The 25,050-nt window shown below is 41.1% G+C and overlaps 1 protein-coding gene across 2 annotated transcripts in view; it reads right to left on the minus strand.

The window, feature by feature from the left end:
- The window catches only part of CD2AP (CD2 associated protein), an 85,027-nt gene that overhangs the window by 42,054 nt on the left and 17,923 nt on the right, over positions 1 to 25,050 (minus strand). For both annotated transcript variants that reach the window (XM_087776997.1, XM_087776998.1), the window contains exons 2-3: positions 20,436 to 20,596; positions 1,809 to 1,962 (exon numbers count right to left, since the gene is read on the minus strand). In XM_087776997.1, coding sequence (XP_087633123.1) covers positions 1,809 to 1,962; positions 20,436 to 20,596 — 315 coding nt within the window. The remainder of the gene's footprint in view (positions 1 to 1,808; positions 1,963 to 20,435; positions 20,597 to 25,050) is intronic.

A 25,050-nucleotide genomic window follows, 5' to 3' on the forward strand; every position in this document is an offset into this window, starting at 1 on the left:
GTTTTATTTGTTTTGTACCGGGTAAACCAAATTTAGGCCTTTGTTGCCATGATTTAAGCACACCTTCTGTATTTTCCTCTTCCTGAATAAAGGCAGCCATCTAACTGATAGGAATACTGCCTGCAGCTTACTACTCACCTGATACAAAACACCTGAATTCAGCAAGAGCTGCACATGAGAACACCACACGGGGCTTCCCAGGCAGAGACAACCTACCTCACCGCACACTGGAAACTTGCTATTAAAGAAGCTTAACTTTGTTTTCAACGTTGTAAACCTCATTTACCAGGTTAGGAACCAGAAATGGGAAGACAACGAAGCACTGGAAACCTTTTGAAGGGAGTGAGCGATTGCCCAGGCACAGAGCAAACAGGATCTGCAGGAGCTGTTTAAACAGTCTTCCAGGAAAGACGGAACAGCGAGTAAAATGGAAACACAGAGATTGTCGTTGTGCCAAGTAAACAGTTGTGTGCTTAAAGGAAGGTGCTTGAACACCATTTTCTTCTAGGAGGATGAGACTAGCCAGAGCATTGCAGAGTTTGAGACCAAGTTGTACCTACTACCCTGGCCACAGCCACCAGCGTGAGGACGAGACATGCTGAATACGGGACTGTTCCAGGGGTAGGGAGACCAGAATGAGCAGCCGACACCTGAACTGGTATCAGATCATGTTCACAGAATCACAGAATCTAGAGCATCTCGAGTTGGAAGGACCCATAAGGATCATGTTGATTCCCTTTCAGAGCTTGGTTGCATTAATCTACGAACAGCATTAATCTTTCAGGCTACATTTTCAAAAGCCTGCTGATGCAAACATTTAACAAGCACGTATGTGCTGTTGCCAATATGCATATATAGATCAGATTCACTAAAATTTTGAAGGTAACCGCCTTAGTTGCCTAGAAGAAGGTTTCAACAAGTTTGTAAATCTGGTGGGCCCATTTCAGGGCTTTAAAAGACGACTAGTTGCTCTTCTCCTTTTATGGGCAAAAACTCAAAGCATAAACATACCAGAAACAGTAAGATATGAATTCTTTCTTTTAAAGAAAGTTACCTTAAATCATAAATGCCTGCAATCTCCTATAAGAGAGAGGATGCTAGAGTAATTTACAGCAATGTCTCTTGTAAGACTGAGGTGTCCAAATAAAAACCACAAGTCAATTTTCTGGACGCAGGGAACGCTAAGTTTTCTGCTGTAGGTTTTAGTCACCTTGATTTAAATACTGGCATTAAAACATAGAAATCACAGATATGAAGGCACCATGTCTGCACTCCTGACCATCCTGGGGGCTGCAGCTACAATCAAAGACGACCACTACTTTTTCTTAAGACACCACCAACTCCACCTTATTTCACACGAGAAACAAGCCTACCAAACAAGAGGAACCTGAACTACAGAGTTCTTCCTTGTCACAAAGCCTTGAATTTGTAGCAAAACTTTTCTGTTTAGAAGAAATGACCACAGGAAGATTTTTGATTATTGTGAACAGGCCCGCAGTTCTCATTTATGTACCTGAGAATACAAGCAGAGCTCACATGAAGTTACAGAGCAACTCCCTAGAATATGGAAGGGGTCTAAATCCTGTTCCCAGGAAAATTCATCCCTATTGCTGCTGTTAAGAACTACATATAAGCTTTCTGCCCATGCATCCAGGAGCAGAATTTAGCTTAGAATCAAAGTTTTTCCTCCTATGTCTCAGTTTTAAGGTTGTACAGAAAACTAAAGTCAGACATTAAATAATTCATGGTTATTAAAAAAATGCACATCAGCAGCTTATGCAACTGAAGGAACTGGAAAGACTACGTACTCTTCTTGAAGCTTTTGGACGGGGGATGAGGCTGAAATCCTCCTGCTGGAAGCGCATAGCTGCTCATACGCTGCACAAGACTGGCTACATTGCCAGATTTCTCCCTCCTGACTGGTACGGCATCATCCTTGGGCTCTACATCCTTCTTAACTTCCTGAAACAAGAGATTTAGAAGACTGAGAGGCCATTTAAATTACCCAAGAGGTCGGTGTTTTTAGACAGGCGCTCCATAGACTAACAGATTTCAGGTACTTACCATTTGGTGTGTAATGACATATTATATTCAAAAATCATGGCATCCTGCACCTAAACATACCAAAGGCCTTAATAAACTTGACCCTTCCATACAATCATGTTAGTAAACAGGTAAGCTGATGGGCTGAGAAAATTTAGAAGCCAGGCACAATTTTAGCCATCTACTCAAACCCTAAGAAAAGTAGCTTTGAGCCCAGAAGTCCCATATTACAATTCCTAAGTCACAGCTCGTATTTGAAAACGTTTTTAAAAATATACATATTACTTCAACGACAGACCCATAGGTAGGTCATTAAATAAATTTAAGTATATAAAACTGTATTAGATGATCATCTCTGCCTCATAAAACTCAAAGGTTGTTTACAGACAAGATGCAATCATACTGCTGAAAGACACGAGTGGAAAAGAAAGTGAGGTACAAGAAACAGAGTGGGAGGAAGCGAGGGGAAAGGTGTAGGAGGAAAGTAAAGCAACAGGCATAATTTTTCTGATAATTGTCTCCCACCTTCCTATCTTTCTAAATTAAGGTGTTAGCATTTGAATTGAATGTGCCAATCAAGACTAAGAAGCCTATAAACAAGAAAGCATCGGTTCTTGACAGAAAAGGCCATGTACAAAGGCCATGTACGCAGCAGTTACTCTACTGCATCAGCTCATTAAATGTTCCACTGGAGAACAGATACTCTGAAAGAAGGAAATCATCACTTCACACAAGAAGAAACCCATTAAGTCAGATCAATGGCCCATCTAGTGCAGAACACAGCTCTCAGCAGCGGCAATCCCAGACACTCTTTAGAGAGCTAGCCTGCAACCCAGATCCTCCCACATTCCCAGAGCACCCATAAGGGTTTCATTAGGGAGATACATCCCCTCCTCTCTCCCTTTCATGTCTGCAGATGAAGCTGTCTAATCCCTTTCTGCACCCGTGGTCCTGTCTGCCTCCACAGCTTCCTTGGGGACAGACACCAGATATTCGCTCTCTGCTACGTAAAGAAGCTCCTCTCTCTCATCTGCTCTAAGCTGACACCTTACTAGTCCCAGCGTGTGTTCCCCACCACTGCATTTAGTTTATTACTACCTCCATGGCTGTGTAAAACCTTGATGAAATCCCCCCTTGGCTTTATCCTCTCAACTGAAGAGTCCCAGCCTTGTCAGCCCCCACCTCAGCAGGCAGCTGCTCCATCCCCTTAAACATCTAGTCGCCTGTCCCCACCCTGGTCTCAACAGACCTGATGGCACCGGGCATCCTGCCGGTGTTTTGTGCTGTCACTGCACCCAGAGCCGAGGACTTGGGAGAACTGAAAGCAGCACCGCCAGATACTCATGAGCTGATGCTCAGCTCTCAGCTAACACTACATAAGAGTTTAATAGCACTCACCAAATGGGAGCGTCCAGATGACCGTAGATGCTGAACAAAGCCAGCACCGCAACCAGCTCCTGGGGGATCCCATTGCTGACCCTCCTCTACCCTGACAAGTCACGGGTAAGTCCTTTCCTTCTTACTCTTTAAGCAACTTCCAATCCATAAAAGAATTTTTCCTTCAGTCTCAGAGCAACTTCATTCCTTCAGTAACTTGATGGAAAACTTTATCATAAAGACCTTCTGAAAACCCAAGTGTGTTACATCCACTGACTCTCAAGCACCTGCGTGCTCAGCAAGACCCTCAAAGCCCACCAGCATTCCCACCACCGCAGCAGTACGATGCCTTGAGGAAAGCAAACACCTGCAAGTACTTTGCAGCTTTTCGTGATCCACTTCAGAACAATTCTTGCATCCATCACCAGTAGCCACCAGTTAACAACTCCACTAGTTATTTCAGCTACAGTTGAAATAAAATATTTAATAATATTTGAAAACAATATTGGCAATTATATATATACACGCTTGTTAATGTCATGTGAACTCTTAAACATGAGCTTTAAGACAACAAAACCCATGCATTGATGAAATGCCAAAAAATGAGAAGAGTATTCAACAGGACCTCTCTGGTGCTTTCTGGAACATTAAAACCCAGGCTGCTTACTGCAGCTGTCCCGCTGGAAAACCCAGCAGGTCTGGAAAGCTACTGATGCTTTCAAACAAACTATGAACCTCAGGTCAAACCATCCAAAGCACCTTCCTATTTCCCAAAAGAGCAGAGCAAATCAAATACGTAAGACTACAGACAGCACCATTTTTCCTCCCACTCATCTGCGTTACATAAAGAGGCTTTTCAGAAAACAGGCGAGTAGTTCCTGCTGTTACTCTCCTTCATCTGCAGGGACTTCTGCCCTGGAGCTCTTAGCTCTGCTGAGATCCCATCTCCCAAATCAAGGAAAAAAAAAAAAAAAAAAAAAGCAAGCTCCAGGATAGCACAGCATCGTGTCTACCTCCCATTTGAGTAAACACTTCACATTTCAAAGACTTTGTCATTCTCAGTCTTATAGTTGTTTTTTGGCCAGTTACTTGTAAGTCTGATAAACCATGAGGAATTACATTTGGCTACAGCTGAAAAGCTGTCACCTGAAAAAACACCTTTCTAACTGTCTTACTGACAAGGCCATTCTGCTCAACTGAAAAACATATTGGCGCTTGAAAACTTGCCTAGAATGGATCTGTTCCTGGATTTTTAAAATTATCATCTTTTGCTATGCAATTTATACAGCCTCCAAAAGCCTCCAGCTGCTCCAGGAACTAAAGCTTCCCCAGTTAACTGGTTTCTCAATCGTAACACTCTCCAGTGAGGAGTCATCTCCAGGCTCCTTCCCCAGGTTTGCACTTTGCACAAGACTTCAGAAGTGGCTGCTGCAATAGTTTTGTGAAAAGGCGACATGCAAAAGAGAAATGGGGAAGACATACACAGGTGGCCTGGTCAAAAACATGACCTACTTCTTCTAACAAATTAAGAAAGAAAAAAAAAAAACAACACAAAAACAAAAAAAAAAACCAACCCAAAACACTTCCAATGCTAGAACAGGCTGTAAGGTAAGCATCACCTTTATCAGTAATTTGTAGTAAAGAGACAATAAACTTTTAAGTCCAGCAGTAGTATCAAAGGCAGCAAAGTAATTGATAGGTTACAAACAACACAAAACTATTTGAGACAAAAGCAGTGACCACCACAGAAGACCAGAGACCCAAAAATGAAAGGAGGAAAGCTTGAGCAACTGCCTTGCCTGGCTTGAGTCCATAATTGAAGTGGTCACAAGTAGGAAATACTCAAAGTCTAACACAAGACTAGCAATGGCAAATGTATCAGAAAATATAGTGAAATTAGATTAAAAGATACGAGATCTAAAATAATTCTGTGAGGAACAGTTACATGAAGAAAATCTTGCAGACAGATTCAAAGGCTGAAGACTTATTAGTCAAGAATTTCATCAGCAGAAACCAGAAAGAACAACTGGACACTGGGAGAGACTGGTACCACCAGACCTTCCTAATACAACTCAGATAGGAAAGCTGAATACTTCAATACACAGGTAAAAGAAACCTTCCTAATCTAAGACATATAAAAGGAAAGAGGATGCAAAGAAAAGATCAAGATGCCTATGTGAAAAAAACAGGAGCAGAGAGATGCAAATAATCGGAAAAGTTCTGCAATAAATGGGTAAAGAAGTGATGCCAGCCACGCTTGAATCAGAGTGGATGGTGACATTTTACTTCATGTATCAGAAAGCACGCTGTGACCGTAGCATCAAGTGAAGCTGCTTTGCAGCAAGGGGAGGAAAAATAACCACACAAGAGTCTACTGCGACAGCAACCAGTGATAAATCTAGTTTTGACAAAGAACTACAGAAAAAGGGTAAGTAAGTAGCGCATGGATAAGCCAACAACTGCTTTCTCCACATTTAACCTACTAACCTTTAAAACACGCTTGTAAAGTAAGGACTATTTTTTTCTTCTTGTTGTTAAAGAGGAACTACAGCATTAATTATCCTTCCTCAGGGCATTAAAAACTACATTAAATCCAAACCAAGTTAAAGCAAATTCAGGAATCCCTGGTTTCCACACCCGCAAGCGGTCCACAGCGCCACAAACCCATCCTTCACATCGGTCCTCTAACAGCACAAAACTGCTCTAAGATTCATTTTCAAAAGCACACATCAGGATCCTCTGACGTACGTACCCATCACCACTGCCAGCAATTTCATCCTCAGCATCGTCGTTATGACTCTCTGACCTTTTGGACATGTTAAGATTTTACAAAGGAAATAATTTCTAAACAAAACGTGTATCGGTTTGGATCTCTGAAAACTGACATTAATCAATGCAAACATTAATACACGCCCCATTAATAACATTAAGAGTCTGCAATTAACGTTAAATGTTAATTAGAGTCTACAATTCTTACATCTCTGCCCAAACAGCTGGCCTGAATGTCAGTGGTTGGAAAATGACACTGCCCACAGGTCCCATCTCCCAAGTACCACTATATCCAACCTGAACATGCCCAAGGCTCCCATTCATTGGCTTCACAACAAGTAAGGCATTTTTCTTTCTTTCTTTTTGTTGTTTTTTAAGTCAGCCTTGTATATCCAAACTAACAGAGAGAGTCTGTGCTGTGACAATACCAGCAAAAAGCCTCCAGGACACTTCAGCTTGTTTTGAGATGAGGCCACCGCCAGCTGCCAGCCAGCAAAAACGAAATGAAAATCTGACATTAACTGCAGCTGGAAATTTTAGTATTTTTATTATGCCAGTCTGCTGCAGTTCAAGGCTTGTCAGTGTTTCCATTAGCAACACAGATTTTATGCATTTATGACTTGGCAGTAGAAGGTCAATACAGACTGTCTCTTGGCATACAACACGCTCAACTGGGAAGTAACCACCCACTCTTTCTGTTGCAAACTACAGCACCAGTCACAAAGGTTTGAAGTTTTCATAATCTCCACTAAACGCATATTTCACAACACAAGTTTGCTGAAGTCACTGTGGGCTGATATGCAAAAATGCATATAAATCTAACTCAATAGGGAAAAAAGACTGGGGAGACCTTAAGGGGCTTTTGTTTTAATTGCACCTGTCACAGTTTAACAATTCCTCAGGGAAATTGTTAATATAAAATCTCAAAAATCATTTAGGTACAGCACCATGTGAAAAAAGAATTATTCTTCTTTATACACAGACAAAAATCTAACGCGTCTAAATTCACCTATAGCCTCATGATGCCTGTTAAAATAAACAAATAAGCAGGCAGTCCTGACCTACTTTTTAAGCAAGCAAGCAAGCAAGCAAGCAGCCTTCCCACCATCAGCTGCTTGCCCACGCATCGCTCCAGCGGGGACAGCAGCATCCTCCCTGCTTCCCTCGCCAGAAGCGAAGAGCACTAACATCAGCTGGGCACCGGAGACAGAGAAAGCAGGTCAGATCGTCTGAAAGGACATGAGGAATGGGTAGTTATAAATACCAAGTCTGTTCCTGAATTACAGGGCACAGAGAAGTTCATTATCCAGCAAACCTAAATCCTTAGCTACACTCTTCAAGCATAAATATTAAGACTTTAGCTGCCCACCTCCTTCTATACATGTCATTATACCAAGAACAATCATCTTTAGACTTTTTACATTATTTCCACTGTAAACTATGAAACATCAGCTTGTACAAAAGCAACGTGCGTTTCTGTTACTGGCTGAGCACATTTTAAAGCAAGACCTCAAGCAGCAGAAAATGGTCTCAATCTCTAAAGAGGCTGAGATGAAGAATACACAAATATAAGTGTCTGAGCCTCCACATATGATTTTCTCATCTTTTTTCTTCGCCTTTTCTCACCTCTTTTCTTCCACATCAGAATAGCAATGAAGAACCTATGGACTGGCAAATTAAGTTTATGATTCATATTTTACTGGGCAGAAAATAAGAAAGTCAGAATTGAACCTGTCACTTATTTTAGGGGAGGAGGAATTGGAAGTTTGTGATAAATCTACAGGCAATAGTTTTGTTTACACAAGTTTATCTCTTCCCCTCACAGCCTGCAAAACCCCATCATTGAAAAACAACGCATAATGTGTGTGAGTGTATATAAATACATATAAAAATCTGTATAGCTGCATACATATGAGAGTCAGCCATAATCTGTTCAAGCACAATGAAACACTGTGGTTCCTGTAACACAAAAATCTTCACATAGCTGGTTATCTAAGCACCCATTACCTCTCGCATTTACGGTCTTAGTTATAGCAGCAGACAGGCAGGCACAGGGCAGCTTTAACAGCTCCAGTCTCTTAAATCTAAGATATCCCACGTCCTTGCATTTTGCCAGTGTCTCCTCCTTGAATAGAAAACACGTTTTCTCATCCTCAATGCAGGCGCCCACAGAGACGAAATATGTAATAAAGGTGAAAGAAAGATAGATGAATAATTTGCAGCTATTCCTATCTGCCCCAGTCCTTTGCCACACTTGCCATGAAGTAGAGGGACATATCAAGACAATTTATGAACTAAAATAGCTGAGAAGCTCCTGAGGTCTTTCCCTGGATCATTTGGAGGTCAGAGCAGGTTCCACCTCCCAGCAGAACTGCTGGGCTAGGAGAGGTCTCCAGCTCCCCAGAGGATTAAATGTTACTATTGAAAACAGAAACAAAACATTTTAAAGATGACAGTAGTTACCATCTGAAGAACAGACAAACTGGATAACCTTTGTTTCGCAAGACAAATTACCTCCTGGCAGTTTAACATGTATCATGAGTTGAATTTTTTGGCCTAATTTATGGCCAAAGTAGGGGCTGTTTCACAGTAAATCACTGGGTTTATTTTTTAAGTGCTGACCCAGGATCAGGCTGAACCAACAGTAAGGCAGCATCACTCCTCGTCTTTGCCTCTTCCAAAACTGAAACTGCTTCATATTCTGGCTTCTGTACACCCCAGTCAAAGGCATTTCTATTCAAGACTAAGGTTAGAAAAAGTTTTCTGCTGACATGAATCCCCAGCAGTTTTCACAGGAGCTACAGACACATACTGCTGTGGGAGCGACTGTTGCTGTAGTTCCTCAACACGGCACACCACGCGCTCAAAGGCCATTATCAGCTGAGCACGGCTTTGGAAATTCCCCTTAAAGTTTCTTATAAGAGAGTTTTAGGCAGAGCTATCGATTTACATCTAAAGTTTTCACGTGCTTTAAACATGAGAGTACAGAAAGCAAGGATGCAAAGTCCTGGTAGATAAGCTTATCCACTGTCAAGCGATGCCAGAAGACATCTGTGGACTCTGTGCATAGCAGAGTTTCATAAATGGTTGGAGAAATATTTTCAGAAATTTTAATTATTAATACTTGTGCCTGATGCAGATTCAAATCACAATTTCTCATTTTTTCCCCCAAGAGTAAAATATAATTAGCTACAGAACAAGTGATTCAAGCCAGGCTCACACTTCTCCAGTTTACAGACAGTTTGTGTATTAAATCACACCCACATCATGTGACTCAACATGAAGTTTAACAAGTTACCAATATTTTTACTTGTGTCATAGTCTATGCTAAATATAGATCATCTAATCATACTGCCTCCTTGTTAGGAAGAAAGGAGTCATCAATCCGGCAAGGTGTCACTTCTTTCTCACAACACATAACACATGGAATCAGCAGGATCTCTGGGAAGCATAAACCAATTACCAAGTCACTTCAGATTTACAGACTAAAACTTGAGCCATTGAATAAATGTAATATTTGAAGGTGAAGAACAGGCAAACAACTGGACTTTCCTAAATAAGGAAAACTCATATCTAGAGGGAACATAGAAGGCGGCTTGGAATTTCCGATCTTGATACAATTTTATATATAGATATAAAAATAAAATCTATTATACATGCATGTATTTTATTTCTCTATATAAAAATATCTAGATATAAAATTAATTTTTATCGTGGAGAACTGGATACCTGTAAAGCCTGTGCCAAACAAGCATCAAAACAGATTCTGATCTGAGGTCTTGTCAATATTTGCAAAATACAGAAGACCTAAAAACGTGTAATTCCCTAGCATACTTAGAAGCTTTTGCCGATGTTAAAAAGACTCTTTCCATCTGTGTTCAACAAGGACCAAAGCCCAGGTGCAGAAAAGCAAGTAGTCAGATCACAAGGTCTACCAACAGTGGAGCAAAGAATCCTAAATTAACTGGAGTAACTACAGGAAGCACAGATGTTTACATCAATGTTTCCCAACCATTTAATTAAGAAAAAAAGTTAATCTTAAAATACTTCTAAAAGTAATACCTAAATAATATTTTATGGTGTTGCCACATTCACAGCCAGATAAAAACATCTTAAAATGTTAATTGCATTTCTTTTCTATTCTACTTGCTTATAAACACGAAAATATCATTATATTTCTTGTAATTGTTTTATAGACTAATAGCTAATGTCCTGTCAACCACCAGCCACAAAATAGTGCTTTAGATCAATGAAACCAAGAATCACATGTGGCAGAGGGCAAGGCATAGACCCAGCTCCTGCAGCACGTGGTGTTTTATCAAGCTTCCCCCACAAGGGAAGGCAGGAAGACACATTTCTTTCCCTTCTCCCAGTTAAGTGCCTCTGTTGCTGGTCCAGAGAAATGTGTGATCCATTAACCGCTACAGGTCCACTTTGATGTTTAACTCATAACATCCCTTGTTCCTCCTGGCCATCATCCTGGCTTCCTGCATCCGCTGTCGTACTCGGCTTTCTTCTTCCCTGCATCCCTTTTCCAGGGCACCCATCTCTCTCCATTCCCTGTAAAACCTCCAGCACTTCGCTCATGGCCACCTCTGCACAAAGGTTAAAGCAAGTTAAAACATTGCCACATCTATGTCCCATCACAACTCTTGCCTAAGACACAAAATTAAATGCTAAAAATATAAACCTCAAAATCTCAGCAAAGATTAAAACAGGTCTGAAGATTACATTTTATCAAAGATTCACATGTTAACTAACATTTTAAACTAAAAACACAGCTTGCTTTCTGCTACTGTTTTATAAGCAGAGAGAGATGACAGGGCATCTGCCCATCATCATCAGTTTCTAACAGTTTGAAAGCTTATTGCACCAAGTCCAAAGCTAATAAACTCACATACATACACTGAAGTAACATTTTTAGGAAGTGAAAAGTACACAAAAAGCTTGTTAAGCCTAGCAAACATTTACCACATCTAACTTTGAGATCAGTTCATTGTAATAGATAGAACTCAGTGTTCAAGGAAAGAAAACATGTATTCAAAAATAAATTTAATACTGAAAATTTAATACTCAAAAATAAATTTAAAACTTTTCCACTACAGTAGTGGAGAGCTAACTTCCCCCCTCCAAAATGATGGCCCAGCTAAAAAAAAAATTCACAAATGGTGCAAATGTTATGAGATGACAGGCCAGATGAGCTAGCCTCATGCAAGTTTCAAGTTCACAAGTAGATTAGTTCATTCAACCTCATAAAAAAAGGCAAAAGAACAGATTTAATATTAACTGTGTTGGGTGTACACACATGTTGATTTATTAGACATATGGCAAAGTACTAAAAATACAGAGCTGGAATGCACGCCCAGAGCCTCCCGGGATGTAACAAACATTACATATTACATTACCTGGATAACTGACTTTTTTGGTATTATTACATATGCTAATTCCAGAGTACATATTTACAGCTGTATTTTAGACTTCTGTATACAGTAAAGGTCTAAACTTAAAAGTAAGTTTTCTGCACGTGTCCAGTCAATTATTGCTGACCGAGACGCTGGCAATGCTTTGTGGGGTTTACTCGATAAGGGTTGCAAACGCCATCTGATGCAACACACCCTGTTTGCAAGCTCCCAGCCAGAGAATGGTTACCTTTCCCCGGTGCTCGGAGAGGAAGTTATAAAATTATGCACAAATCAAGTGTAAAAACTAAATAAGGAAGGGCAAAAGAGCAGACTGTTTCATGTGGTTAAAGGAGTAACTATTTGTATATGCCTGTTGCCCCTCCCAGACTAGCTTGTGCCACAAACCATTGCACCCCAGCTGAGCGGCACTATGAGTATCCAGGAGCGCGCACATCACAAGCCAATACGCCATTTAGAAATGCAAGAGGCACATGTACAATCAAGAAACTTGGATAACTCAAATCAGAGACAATAATTAGCATATTAAGCAGGATTCACACAAGTAATTAATCACATTTTATCCTGCCATCCTTTGGAATAGTACCTCAAGTTCTCTTCCATACCAGTACTGCCACTGAAGCAAAATTTAGGAGCTCCTTCCATTTCTCCCATGCTCTTGGGAACACAGCTTTTTAGAATATGAAAAATATATTTTAAAATACTAAATATCAAAATAAGCACCAGTGTTTACTTCATTCTGCATTCACATTCAGCCACAGAAGACCTCCTGATGCTACAGATTTTTACTCTTACAGTGAAACAACAATTTTCAAAAGCAAAGTGAAAACTTCTTGACAGGTGATTATTTTTTTTTTTTTAAACATTTTAAAGCACGGATACTCATCTAGAAGAGGGAAAGGGCCATATCATTTCACCAAATTTTCTGCACTTAAATAGTTAACTTTTGAGGAAAGCATTTGTGACATTTCAGATCTAATAGTCCATCAAGATAAATAATTCATATAGCCACATAAGACTTTCTCATGCCATACCTTTACAATCAACATACCTGTACCGCCTTGAAATATGAAATAATTCACACATCCCCAAGCAACACCAATACGGCAATAAAATCCCAGTGTAGACACAGTGACGATATGAAAAGACAACCTGGCACGCAGGTGCCCACAAGCGGCTGTGTTGGCATAGCTGTGTCGGCAACAGCAGCCCTATGGTTCAAAGTCTCAGACCATCTGCAAACCCAGACCAACCTCAGGACTGCTTTTTCCCCTCTTCATGACAGATACAGCCAGTTTACAGAGGGAACTCACAGGGTCGGGGCCCAACTGGTATAAAGCCAAGCAGTCAATCCAGTAATTTGACTGCAAAAGTCACAGGAATAAGAATAATCCATGATGAGCTCTGAATCCCAGTGAAAACTCTTATATAAGACTACATGCCTATGTATCAGTGCCAGTGGCTACATCTGCCAATGTTTTCAGCTGTTTAGTTTTTTTAAAAATCTCATTTTTAGAAACAATGGCTCCCCCATCATAAGCAAGGCTCACCCAAACCATTTTCCTGACGTTCTGGTTGGAAGAAACCTGTTTCCTTGTTTATTCAGGCCAAAATAGCTGGCTAGTAGAGACCCGTCTCTCACCCCACAAGCACAGGAATCATTATCACCATTCTCGCAAATCCCAGACACATGCCGATGGATGGGATCAGCAGAGACAGCTCAGGCAAACCCACATGGCACCCCCCCGATAACACACTCCCCAGCGGCACTATTTGCTCCAAAAGCCAGGAAAAAAAAAATCAGCAGGATTGATGGATGGCCCCATTGTATCAGCAACAGGTCTTAAAGCAGCACCCTGAACTCTCAGCTTCACTCCTTGCCAGGAGATAAAGAGCCAGCTTACACCCATAGTTTCTCTTATATACTCAGCAGTGAAACCAAAATTACTTAATATGGCTTTCAGTCTTGCATGTTATCTTTGTTTCTGAAAAACGAGAACTGCCAGCTTCAAAGCAAGCATCGCCTTCTTACTGGCAGGGCTGCCTGCCTCTCCCTGGGAAGCTAATGACACCTCCGAGCTCCTCAGTCTCGCCTCCCGACACAACCCACTAAGATGACAGTTCCCTCAAAATAACAATAAAGCAAAGGAAAAAGCTGTATAAACTGAAATATCATTTGACTGATAGGACTGATAAATTACTGCATATCTAATTTTCTCCAAGCCTTGCTTGGATGCAAAGAATTCGGACAGAACACCTAGCAGAGCAGCAAATCCCAAAATTCTGGAAATAGAGACATGTTTTATTCCATTCTATAAAGACATCCTAAATACTTCAAACTAGATGCACATGGCTTATCCTATACACATTGCTTAAAAGCTCACAGTTATTAATCTGTTTTTTTAATTAATGTTACTGCACTATTTAATTGTGCCAAGGTTAGAATTAAGAACGACCCAGAAGAGAGTGACACTGTCTCGCCCACGATCCCTCCCAGCTCCACGATTCCTGTTTAAAGTTCTGGGCGAGGTCAATTTTCTGTTTTTGAAGAGGAATTAAGGAAGACACTACGCTTGAAGGAGTTTTCAGCCAAAACTTCTCTCACCGGTTCACAGCACGCTCGGTGCTTAACAGCATCCCACTAGTGAGAACCTAGGAAGGAGGCAGCAAAGACACAGCCTTAAGAAGGTGGGTCAGCTATGCTCATACACTAAAGTTTTGGTCTAGGGGGGACTTTTAAGGGAAGGAAAGGAGCTTGGCTTTTGTTTTGTTTACATGGACACACACATAGACAGGGAAGTTGAACAAGAAAGTAACTCCTAAAAACAAATCACCTTTTTTAAAAGAAAGTCTTCATGCAAGCACCATAGTTGTCTGCAGTTCCTAAGCATCTCTATACACTACAGAAGGGTAGATAAGCTAAACCAAACCAAGTAATTTTATTACATGAACAACTCTATAGTGTAAATTCTTGACCTGATATTAAATAAAAACCTAAAAACCATATTGCAATCACAACTTTTAAATTTGTGCTGCTGTTCATGTTCATTACCCCGAAATGCAAGGTCCATTTACAATATTTGATGTTAAGAACATACAGAAAATAAAGCAAGCTTACCGTTTCCAAGGACATATTTGCTCGAACACACCCAGTGTTGCAGGTTTTTTTTTTTTATTTAGGGGGAGGAAGAAAAATGTCACAGTGAGCAAAGTTCACGTGTTAACCTGAAAAGGATCCAGGCTTGGCGCTAAGCTATGCGGGAGCAGCTGCACACACCTGCGCAGGCAAAAAGTTTTCTCCGAACCAGCTCTATCGCAGACGCGTCCTCCGCTGAGCGCGTGGCTGAGGAGGTACATATCCCAAACACGCTGGTAGAAGTGTCCAGCTTGCTCACCAGAATGTCCCTGAAGCCTACCGGCAAACTTTTCTACCTTAACTGATGAAAGCTACTGATTAATCTATCCGCTGCTCCTCCCTCATTCGAGTTACTGCCTTCAGCTTATGATCGAACTGGTTTTACCACCGTGAAAAGCCATATTGCAAGTAATATAGCTAGTTACAGAACTAAGATAGCAATAAACAAAATAAAACAAGAAACTTAAGTTCTTAAAAACCTTCTCAGCTATGTACAGACAAAAACCTTCAAAAATGAGCATAAGGATGAACACCAGATCATCACTTCCAGCTTATCAACACAATAGCTGGCTGGAGAGTGAATAGAGCTACTCAAAACAAACAAACAGAAAAAAAACAAACAAAAAAAACCCCAACCCAAACACAAAAAGCCTTCCACATCGTACACGCCTTAACGTCTCCAAAGACCTCACACATTCACTCTAACGGCCTCACTGCACTGCTCTAACCCACACTGGAGATGAACGTCCGTGTGTACATTTTGCCCTGTGATGTATTTTACAAAGGAAAAGCCACTCTCAAAGAAAACAAAAAAAGTCTGCCAGGTTTCCACTGCTAATTCCTTTCAGGAATTTATGAAGTTGTTTATTTTAAATTGCCCATACAGGAAGAGGGAGAAAAATGGCAATAACAATGTGAGGAACAAGAACTGTAATTCAAATATTTCAACCCCACTAAAAGTGTATATACACAGAGTTCAGATGGGAATTTCAAATCAGGTTTTGTTAATAAAATTGGAAATTCATGCACTACAAAATTCAGCGTTGCAATACAGGCAGAAAAATCTTTAAAAAGGCCTAGTAGTGAAAAGTGAATTCAAGGAAATTAGCTTCAGAAGTGGGCAGTGTAATTACTTGTATTTTTTTTTTTTACCTACTTGTTTTCAACTATACAGTCACCACAAGCTTCTCCAGCACCCCTGAGCTCTGGTTTCAGGACTGCTTTGGACATCCCACCCCCTGACTTTCCTCCCAACCTTTACAATACCTCCCACTCTCCATCCAACGCAGTGACGCCGTTACACTACTATCTGAGGGTGTTTTGGAGGCTTTATAGTATTCCCCTTAACTTGAGTCTACCTGTTCTCTTTCTTCTAATGCAAAACAACGCAAGTGGAAGTCAGGACCAAGAACTGCACCTTTGGGACAGACCATCTCAGACTGCTGGTTAACCCACCAAGTGATGAGCTCGCAGAAAATGCCCGGGTCCCAGCTGGCACTAGGATCCAGGCACCACCAAGCTCCGATCCTTCTTCAGGATCTCACTGTCAATGGGCAAAAAGTTTGGGTAGAAGCCAAAAAACCCAACCAAAAAGTTACCAGCAGATGTTATAAGGTACCAAGCATCAGCATCACATCGGTATCCACAGGAGGCTTCCATACATTCCCTTCTGCTTATGAGTATTTCAAAGTCATATAGTTCTTATCTCACCTACTTGTCTGTACAACAAATTAACCCATCTGAAAACAAGGTCAGCGTCCTCTGCTGCGCTGCTAACAGCGATGACCCAATCGCCACTACTACGTGCAACATAAACCCACTACCACTACATAAAACTATTTTGCAATATTTAGAAGCCTTGAGAAAAAAAGGAAGATGTAATCATAAAGCTATTTCCTGCACAACTTTAACAACTCAAAATGAAGCTGATGCTTCAAACATGCTTTGTCATGCTACAAACAGAAAGGCTGCATTTATCAAAGCATGAAAAAGCCAAAGTATGAGGAGTGGTGTAAAATGTCGGTAAATCCTATGTATTAGCGGAGCCCAGAAGGAGGGAACAGAAGGGGACTGATCTGCTTTAGCAGTGACGGTACAATCTGAATCTGGGGCATCCAACACATCCAGGCTGCACGCAGCCATAATCCTCCTGCCGACATTTTGGTTGCCCTTCAAAAAGCCAAAAGGCAGCCACACGCTGCCTGGCAGCCAAGGGCAGTTCACAGCTGCCACCAAAGCAACGAGCTCTTCTCCTGCCCTCGGACAGGACCAAAAAGAGACAAACCAAGAAAATGAGCAAAAACCAAACTAGCTGGAATTAGTGCCTCCCCCCAGTTCTCCTGCAGTTGTCTGATGAAAATCAAGGGCTTCTTTTAAAGAACTCATCTTCTCCAAGAACATCTAACATGTGAAAAAGAAAACATGTCCATCTTCACCCAGTTTAATCTATCATGTATTTATTATGTTTTTAATTATTTTATATATGAAGAGGCTAGGCAAATCCAGCAGATAACACGTGCACTTTCAGCTTCAAATGCTAATCCTTTTCAGATCAGCACAGATCATGATTTACCATCCAAATTCTGCATGGTTATACCCTGGCCTCAGTTCAGTTCTTAACAAACCAGCATATATACCGCAAAAAAATCTCAAATTTATCCATATATTGAGTTCAGGCCAGATCTCCATCTAATGCATGAAATTACACTCATAACAGGAGAAGAAGATCATCCTTTCAGGAAGGAATGAATATTCAAGTACAGTCCCAGAATTTTGCACCCAAATTTGATGCAACCCTTGGTCCTGTCCACACTCATTTGTTCTCTCTAGTCACACTTCTACTGACCTGACCTGGGCGATCCACCCCAAACACCCGAGGTCCCCCCAGCCCTCCCAGTCTAGTGTCCTTCCAGCTGTTCCCTCCTCGCTGCATCTTTCAGACCTTCAGCCTCCTTTCCCTTTTGTGTGCGTCCTGAGAAGTTAGCAATATTTGTCCCTCCTCAGCATCTTTCTTGTCTTACCCCTCCCAATCAACTTGCTACACTTCTCTACTCTCAACCCTACACCCCCTTGCAGGAGCTGTAGGGAGGCTCCTGCTCAGAGCAGTAAGACAGTGCTTCCCACAGAAAGCTCAGAGGACACAGAGGCCACCACCACCTGATGGCTGTGAGCTACTGGGCGAGGCAGCAAAGGAGTAAATCCATTTCTCAAGGGACCCTCCTTGTTCACAAGGCCAAAGTGCAACCCTGCTTCAGCTTGTTTCCACCTCCCTCCTGCAGCTCACCCACACCTCGTGGGTGTTAACACTGCACCAGGCCAAGCTGGAGCATTTCAGTGTAGTTGTTAAGGCTCGGTATTTGCAGCGCTCCAGTCACAGTAGCGTTTCATAGATGCTGCACTATCAACAACCTGCTGCAGCAGCAAATGAAACCCCCCACTTTTCTGCAACGGCTTTCCCAGAAATAGTCTCTCAAACTATCACTACCTGTAAATCAACTTTTAAGAAGAAACTATAGTCAAATTGGCCATGAAGAAAACCATGACTTTCACTTCCCTAACAATTAATGCTTTTCCCACTGCACAACAGTCTTCCAGCCTATGCATACCACCTTAAAAGAAAAAGTTCCCAAGATCAGCCTCATAATTGCACTCAACTCCAGCACCAAGAAAGCAAGTTATCTCCTGTTGTCATGAAACCAAAGAGATAATTTTCTTCTACACAACTTCCTTTTCACTTCTCCAAATCCCTACGCCTTCTAGAAAACTGACTGTTCCCTATAATTCAGGATATCCGACCATGCCATGCACATACTGAATAGTTGTCTGGTTAAAAATACCTGGAGCTGAATGCATAAAGATTTTTCAGAATGGAAATAATTTAAAACAAAGTTTATAAAAGCCACAGATGCAGAAAGGCAAGAAAACACACAACAAGTTTAGTTTTTAACATAGCAACAAGCCACATCTGACCCTTCTTTGCTGTTCAGGAGAAAGACAGTCTTGACACAAGAACCAGAGAAGAGCCGTGTCTGACGCTTTCTTCCTATATGGCACTTGAGTGCTAATTAAGTACATCAACACAGTAATCATCAAAACACCACTTAAGGTGAAATTAAGTTACTATTTACTCAGGACTCAAAACCCAAAATAGATTTTGAACTAAACTATAAACAACTTAAAAAATATTAGACAAGTGAAAGACATTCCTTCAAACTTTTCCTTGGTAAAAGACCCTCTCTGAGAACAACTGGATTATTCCCATCAGCTTTAAAAAGGTAGATACTTAAATCCCTCTGCAGTAAATCAAAAACAAGTAATTTTGCTTTTTCAGTAAGCTGAACATAAAAATTGTCAAATTTAATGTACACAAGCGTAAAGAAGCGTTCATAGCACTGGACAATTTTCCCCTTAGGTTTAACAATATGAAAATATCACAGTAAGATACATTAGATAATTCTGTTTTGCAAAGAATTAATTTCACTTCAGAAGAGACAGAAACATCTAAATTCTCCTTGATTATACTTTACGCAAGTTACACTAAGGAATCCTTGGAAATTACTAAGAAGGTTAGAAAGCATAAAGAAGCAAAGCATAACATCTCCGTAACACTTGCATAGTTTTAGATGAGAAAGTATCTGCAGCTCTGCAGACTCAGAATTTCACAAGTTACATGTGGAATAGCACACCTAGCTGCTTTGCAGACTTCTTCACTGTAAGTAGCTAATAAATAGGTGCATACTCATTATCACATTTAGAAAATTCGCAGAGAAAATATGAAAAATGTGGAAGGTAAAAACAAGAACTTCAATTAAAATCAGGACATAAACACAGAATGAATATAAAAGGTTAAATTAAAGGTTCGAGAAGCAATATCTCACAGCAGAAGACAACTTCTGCAAGTCAGTCGCACAGCACTGAGTGAGCAGAGATCCCAGAGAAGAGGATCATATTTAAAGAGATGATGACTAATCCAAAGACATGGCAGTGCTGCAGCCCAGTGCAGCACTTACTTCACACCCTTCCCATTTCAGATACTGGCTGCTGACAAATGGTCAGGAAACCAAACAAGCTGAAAGCCACCCTGACTTCACAGTTACCTTTTAGCTGGACACATTCCCTGCCCTGTCCCTTTGCACAGTCACAAGAAAGGCAGTGCCAGCAGCAGGGAGTCCAGAGTAGGGCAGAATTGCTCCTTTAAACAAAGTGGCTTAATCGAGGCTGAAGCACCCACACAACCACAGCCCAAGGATGTAGTTTTTCATTATAGCTGAGCTGACTGAGCTGTGACCCCACTTGCCCAACTCTCTCATGACTTGATGTCTTCTGTAAGGGTAGGTTTGGGGGTTTTTTTGTGGTTTGGTGTTTTTTTAATCAGTTCATCTCACTAAAGCAGGTCATCATAGCTACAGACAACTGTTAGTGCACTGCAGCAGTAGGAAGAAGACAGAACATACAGTGCAAGGGTGCAGACCAAAGGAAATGCTAAAGAGAGTAAGAACAGAAAGCAGAACTTACTCAAATGAGAAAGGCCTTCAAAAGTATACTAAAAAAAATGTAATCATCTCAAAGATCTTCCAGTTAAAAAAAAAGAAATCGTGTTACAAATACAACTGATGTATATTCTAACCATTTCAACAATAACTAGCCTGCTGTACAATCACAGTAAAACCAAGTCAATGCAGAAAACTCACCTTCACAAAATTGTCAGGGAACATGCCCCTTTTGCCATTTAGCTCCCCTTCTAACCATCCTTCTTCTTCCAGTTTTTTCACATTCCTGATGACTTCCCCAACTCGGATCGTTAACTCATCATCATGCACTGCATCATAGTCATATTCCACGATATAGTCCACTAAAAATAAAAAAAAAAAACCCAAAACACAGTGAATGGAACTCAGATGAGGAAATGCAACTTGAAAGCCATGCATGTACAGAACGGGAGATCTAACGGCAAACTCTAAGAACAACTGTTTCCCTTACAGCAACACTCATTTGTGAACTGTAGTGTTCCCAACCATTTTGGAGAGGGGAAAAAAACTGGCCAGTCACCTATTAGAATAAAGTGAATTTAGGAATATGACACCGGGTCATATTTCAGTGGTGGTGGATAGGTTTTTGTGCATGTGTGGTGGAAGGGATTACTAGCAGTGGTGTGTGTCCGTCCCCCCCCCGGCACCGCCAAGTCTCAGCCCAAGATTTACCAATTATGAATCACTGCCCGCAGTGCAAGCATTTGTTACTCAACACATATTTGGGGCCAAGGAGGGAGAGAGGTTCAAATGGTGCATGTATGGTACGTACTCCAATGCTTTGTTAATTCTCGTACTTGCATCTGCTATTATATCTGCAAAAAATTGATTGCTGCACACACAATATTTTTGCAGGTTTGATCCAAGAAACGTAATACAGCCAGAAGGTGTATGATTGACAATATCATACAATTAATTTGCACAGACATGTAAAAAGCACCCTCCTTCAGATTCCTCTGGTTTTGTATGAAGAAGAATAAGCAAGTGAGCTTTAATTTTGATATAATTAAGTTTACTCAGAGGAGCATAGCAATCTATTTACATACTTGTCCATCTGTTGCACAAGATCCATGAGAGTTGCTTACTGACAGCTTAAGGCTTGTTTGGCAATAAGAACTCATTTGTTCATCAAGAAATTCTGTTTATGCCAGAAATTTCCACAAACCTGCAGCAATCAAATAATCTTCCCTCTCACTCAAATCCAGTCAGGACACCCAGGCACTACCAAATGTAACACTGTTGTCACCAAAACCTCCCTCTCCTCAACAACACACACAACAAACGCACACAGGTGAGACCATAACAGGGTTAAAAGGCAGAAATCCTGAATGGCTGTACAGGTTTTTTCCCAGATTACTCCTTATGATCAGTGCACGATAATATCCAATAATTAATTCACAAACTAAGGAATCAAATGGGAGAAAGTATTTTTTCCTGGTATTGAACTTACAACTCCATTAAATCAGTGTATAATTCTGATCTGTGGAAAGTTTTGATCAAAAGTGCTACTGCATGCATGTTGCAACGTAGACTTTATCCCTCTGCTGCCTATAGATGAAGTCAGACAACCCTTGGTAAAAAACAGAACTACATGATAGTGCCATGAATACAAAAGAAGCTAGAATGATCTGTCTGGTGAACTATTTTCTGAATACACCCATTAACAAAGGAGCCAGTCGAATATAAACATGAAGACTTAGTTTTCACTTTTTTCCTTTAAGAAAGAAAATTTGTTTTCTTCATTATGAACAGAAGTCATCACCAGAGTTATCTGCTCATGATACACGCTCTGGAACTCCTAACACATGCTTTTTGTACTGCATACGTTTATTTTTGCCAAACGTATTCTCTAAGCTTGCTTCAAAACATCATATTTCCCCATGACTGCCTGCAGCAAGCATAGTGGTTTAGTCTTGCTTCTGCACTGAATTGTTTTTTCAGTGGCTGTCATGAAATATTGCCCAACCGATAGGAAATTCTGGCAGCCATGGATCATAAAGACAACTGCCATTCATCACCTACAGTCTGGAAATAAAAATGTCATCTTCCAACCAACTCAATCCAACCATTTTGGAAAACTACAAATGCATAAAAATGTAGAAATTATCCACATTACATATTTGTCTCATGATAAACTCTGTTTTTAAGCACATTAGCAGGTATTATATTTCAATATACACACCATGGGACAGTTTTACGAAGTTAAACATGGAAAATGGATCAGAACACAGTGTCAGTCATGGTAAATGCTTACAGCATTGCAGACAACAACTCCAACTGCCAAACACCTGGTCCTTTTTCCATAGCAGTAGTAGGTAATCATAGCCACACTATGTCAACAGGAACTAATTATTTTGAAAGCTTCTTTATTTCCTTGAGGAAACATTTCTATATTTGCGGTTGAAATGCACGACACGTTCATTCTGGTCACCTTTCCAGACTGTAAAACATGGACTCAGTCATGCCAACAACCAAAGGAGGATCTTGAGAACTTCCCAGTCATCATCCATGAGTCTGTGTTCCGAAGATAAATAGCAGCAAATGAATGTCAGCTTTTTATTTTCGAGATTCAGGTGCTGCGTTCCCCCTTGATACTCCCTCCCTCAGTGATACTCAATACCACCCTCATTCTCATGGATACATATACAAAACAGATCTAAAGTCTGTTCTCTCACCTGAAAAGTGAGAGAGTTCATGGGGAATGTCAAGATAGTTTCATCCCATACTTTTTTTTCATGTGACGACACAGAAACAGCAAGAAGCCACACATCCCTCTACTACTTGGTCCTCAAGAGAAACCCTTACCAGTTTTGCTTTTCAACATTAGTAAGTAGCAGTAGATGAACTGTCCAGGTAATTAGGACTGTAGCGTGATGGGCAAGAAACTGTTCTACTGCCAAAACAGTCCAGATTAAATAAGCCTCTGAAAGGACTTAAAGCGTAATATTTACCCAAGCAAAAACAGTGTTCAGTGGTGACAGAAAATGTTTTTAAGGAATCACAACTCCTTATAATAGCAATAATTAGGAGTCATGTCAGTCCATGGATTATACTTCTGAATGCTTGAAGTAGTTCTGAATGCTTCTGAATTACACTTCTGAATGCTTCAAGTTCTCACTTAAAAGCTTTACTCAAGAACAGATGCGATACTAAAATCGGTCAGCAATAAGCTGGACTGCAGTAATATAACCTGGTCAAAACTTTCAAAAACCACAAAGTCTCAACTGGTAGAAGGTGCAGCAAAACACCTTAATAACACAAACTACCAAAAATACCTATCTTACCTCCCCTCTGCTTTTTACACAGCTTTCTCAATTTCAAACGCAGCTCAAATCAATTATTTGTAGCTTAAAAGTCCATAATGACCAAGTCTTGGATGAAAAATAGTCTTTTCAAGCTTGAGCATGAACACTGTGAGGTTAAGCATGCTTTTCTTGCACATCCAGCAGGCCCAAAGCTCACCTGAGAAGGAGACAACATTCTTCCAAGTTTTCACAGGCAGCATGGGCCATCACAAACCACCTCCTACACTGTGTGCAAAGATGTCTTTAGCCTGGATCTCTAACAAATAAGTGGCAATCTTGTTCTGGCAAGAATTCAAATATAAACATAAGACATCACCTGGCACATGCTTCCAACCAAGGCAAGAGGGAAGGAAACAAAAAAATGACAAACCAAATCAGAGTCAGGTTGATTAGGGTATTATGGAAGATAAATTATAACAGACTGTAAGAACTGACGGAACAGATCTAGAAACACAGGACTACGTTCAGTGCCCTGGTAGCAGCCGAGGGGCTGGAAGCTCTGTTCCATGAAGCATCAGAGGCAGCTGAGCCAGTGCCACCCAAAAGCACCAGGGTGGTGACAGTGGGAATTAGCAACTAAGTATGAAGAGGAAATCATGCCTGGCCAACCCAACGGCCTTCCACAACGAAATGGCTACTTCACTGGGTGATGGGAAAGCAGTGGACACTGTCTCCCATAACATCCTCATACACAAACTGATGGAGTACAGGTCAGATGAGCGTAAAGCGAAACGGACTGAAAACTGTTCAAAATGCCAGGCTCAAAGGGTTGTGATCAATGACACTGAGTCCAGCTGGAGGAGAGTCACCAGTGGTGTGCCCCAGGAGTCAATGCTGAGTTGTTCACTATCTTTATTAGTGACCTGGATGATGGGACTGCATGCACCCTCAGCAACTCTGCAGATGATACAAAATGGTGAGGAGTGGCTGACAGACCAGATGGGTGTGCTGCTATTCAGAGGGATCTCAACAGGCTGAGGAAATGGGCCAACAGGAACCTCAAGAAGTTCAAAGAGAATTGCCAAGTCCTGCCCCTGAGAAGGAACAACTCCATGCACCACTACAGGCTGTGGACTGCTTGGCTGGAAAGCAACTTGGCAGAGGAGGATCTGGTAGACACCAAGTTGACATGAGACAGCAACGCATCCTTGCAGCAAAAGGTGGCCACCAGCATCTTGGGCTGCATTAGGAGGAGTATTGCCAGCAGGACGAGGGAGGTGATCCTCCCCCTCTGCTCAGCACTGGTGAGACGCATCTGGAGTGCTGGGTCCTGTTCCAGGCTCCCCAGTACAAGAATGACATGAATATACTGGAGTGAGCCCAACAAAGGGACACGAACGTGATTAAGGGACTGGAGTATCTTCATACAAGAAAAGGCTGAAAGAGCTGGGAGAAGGCTCAACCAAGTGTCAGACACTCATCCAGCAAAGAGCACAATTTCACATTCTTGGTAGGGTATTACAATACTGTTT

This window comes from Nipponia nippon, unplaced genomic scaffold (assembly GCF_047370975.1).
Source record: "Nipponia nippon isolate SJK-2023a ecotype South Korea unplaced genomic scaffold, ASM4737097v1 scaffold_4, whole genome shotgun sequence".
Taxonomy (NCBI): Eukaryota; Metazoa; Chordata; class Aves; order Pelecaniformes; family Threskiornithidae; genus Nipponia; species Nipponia nippon.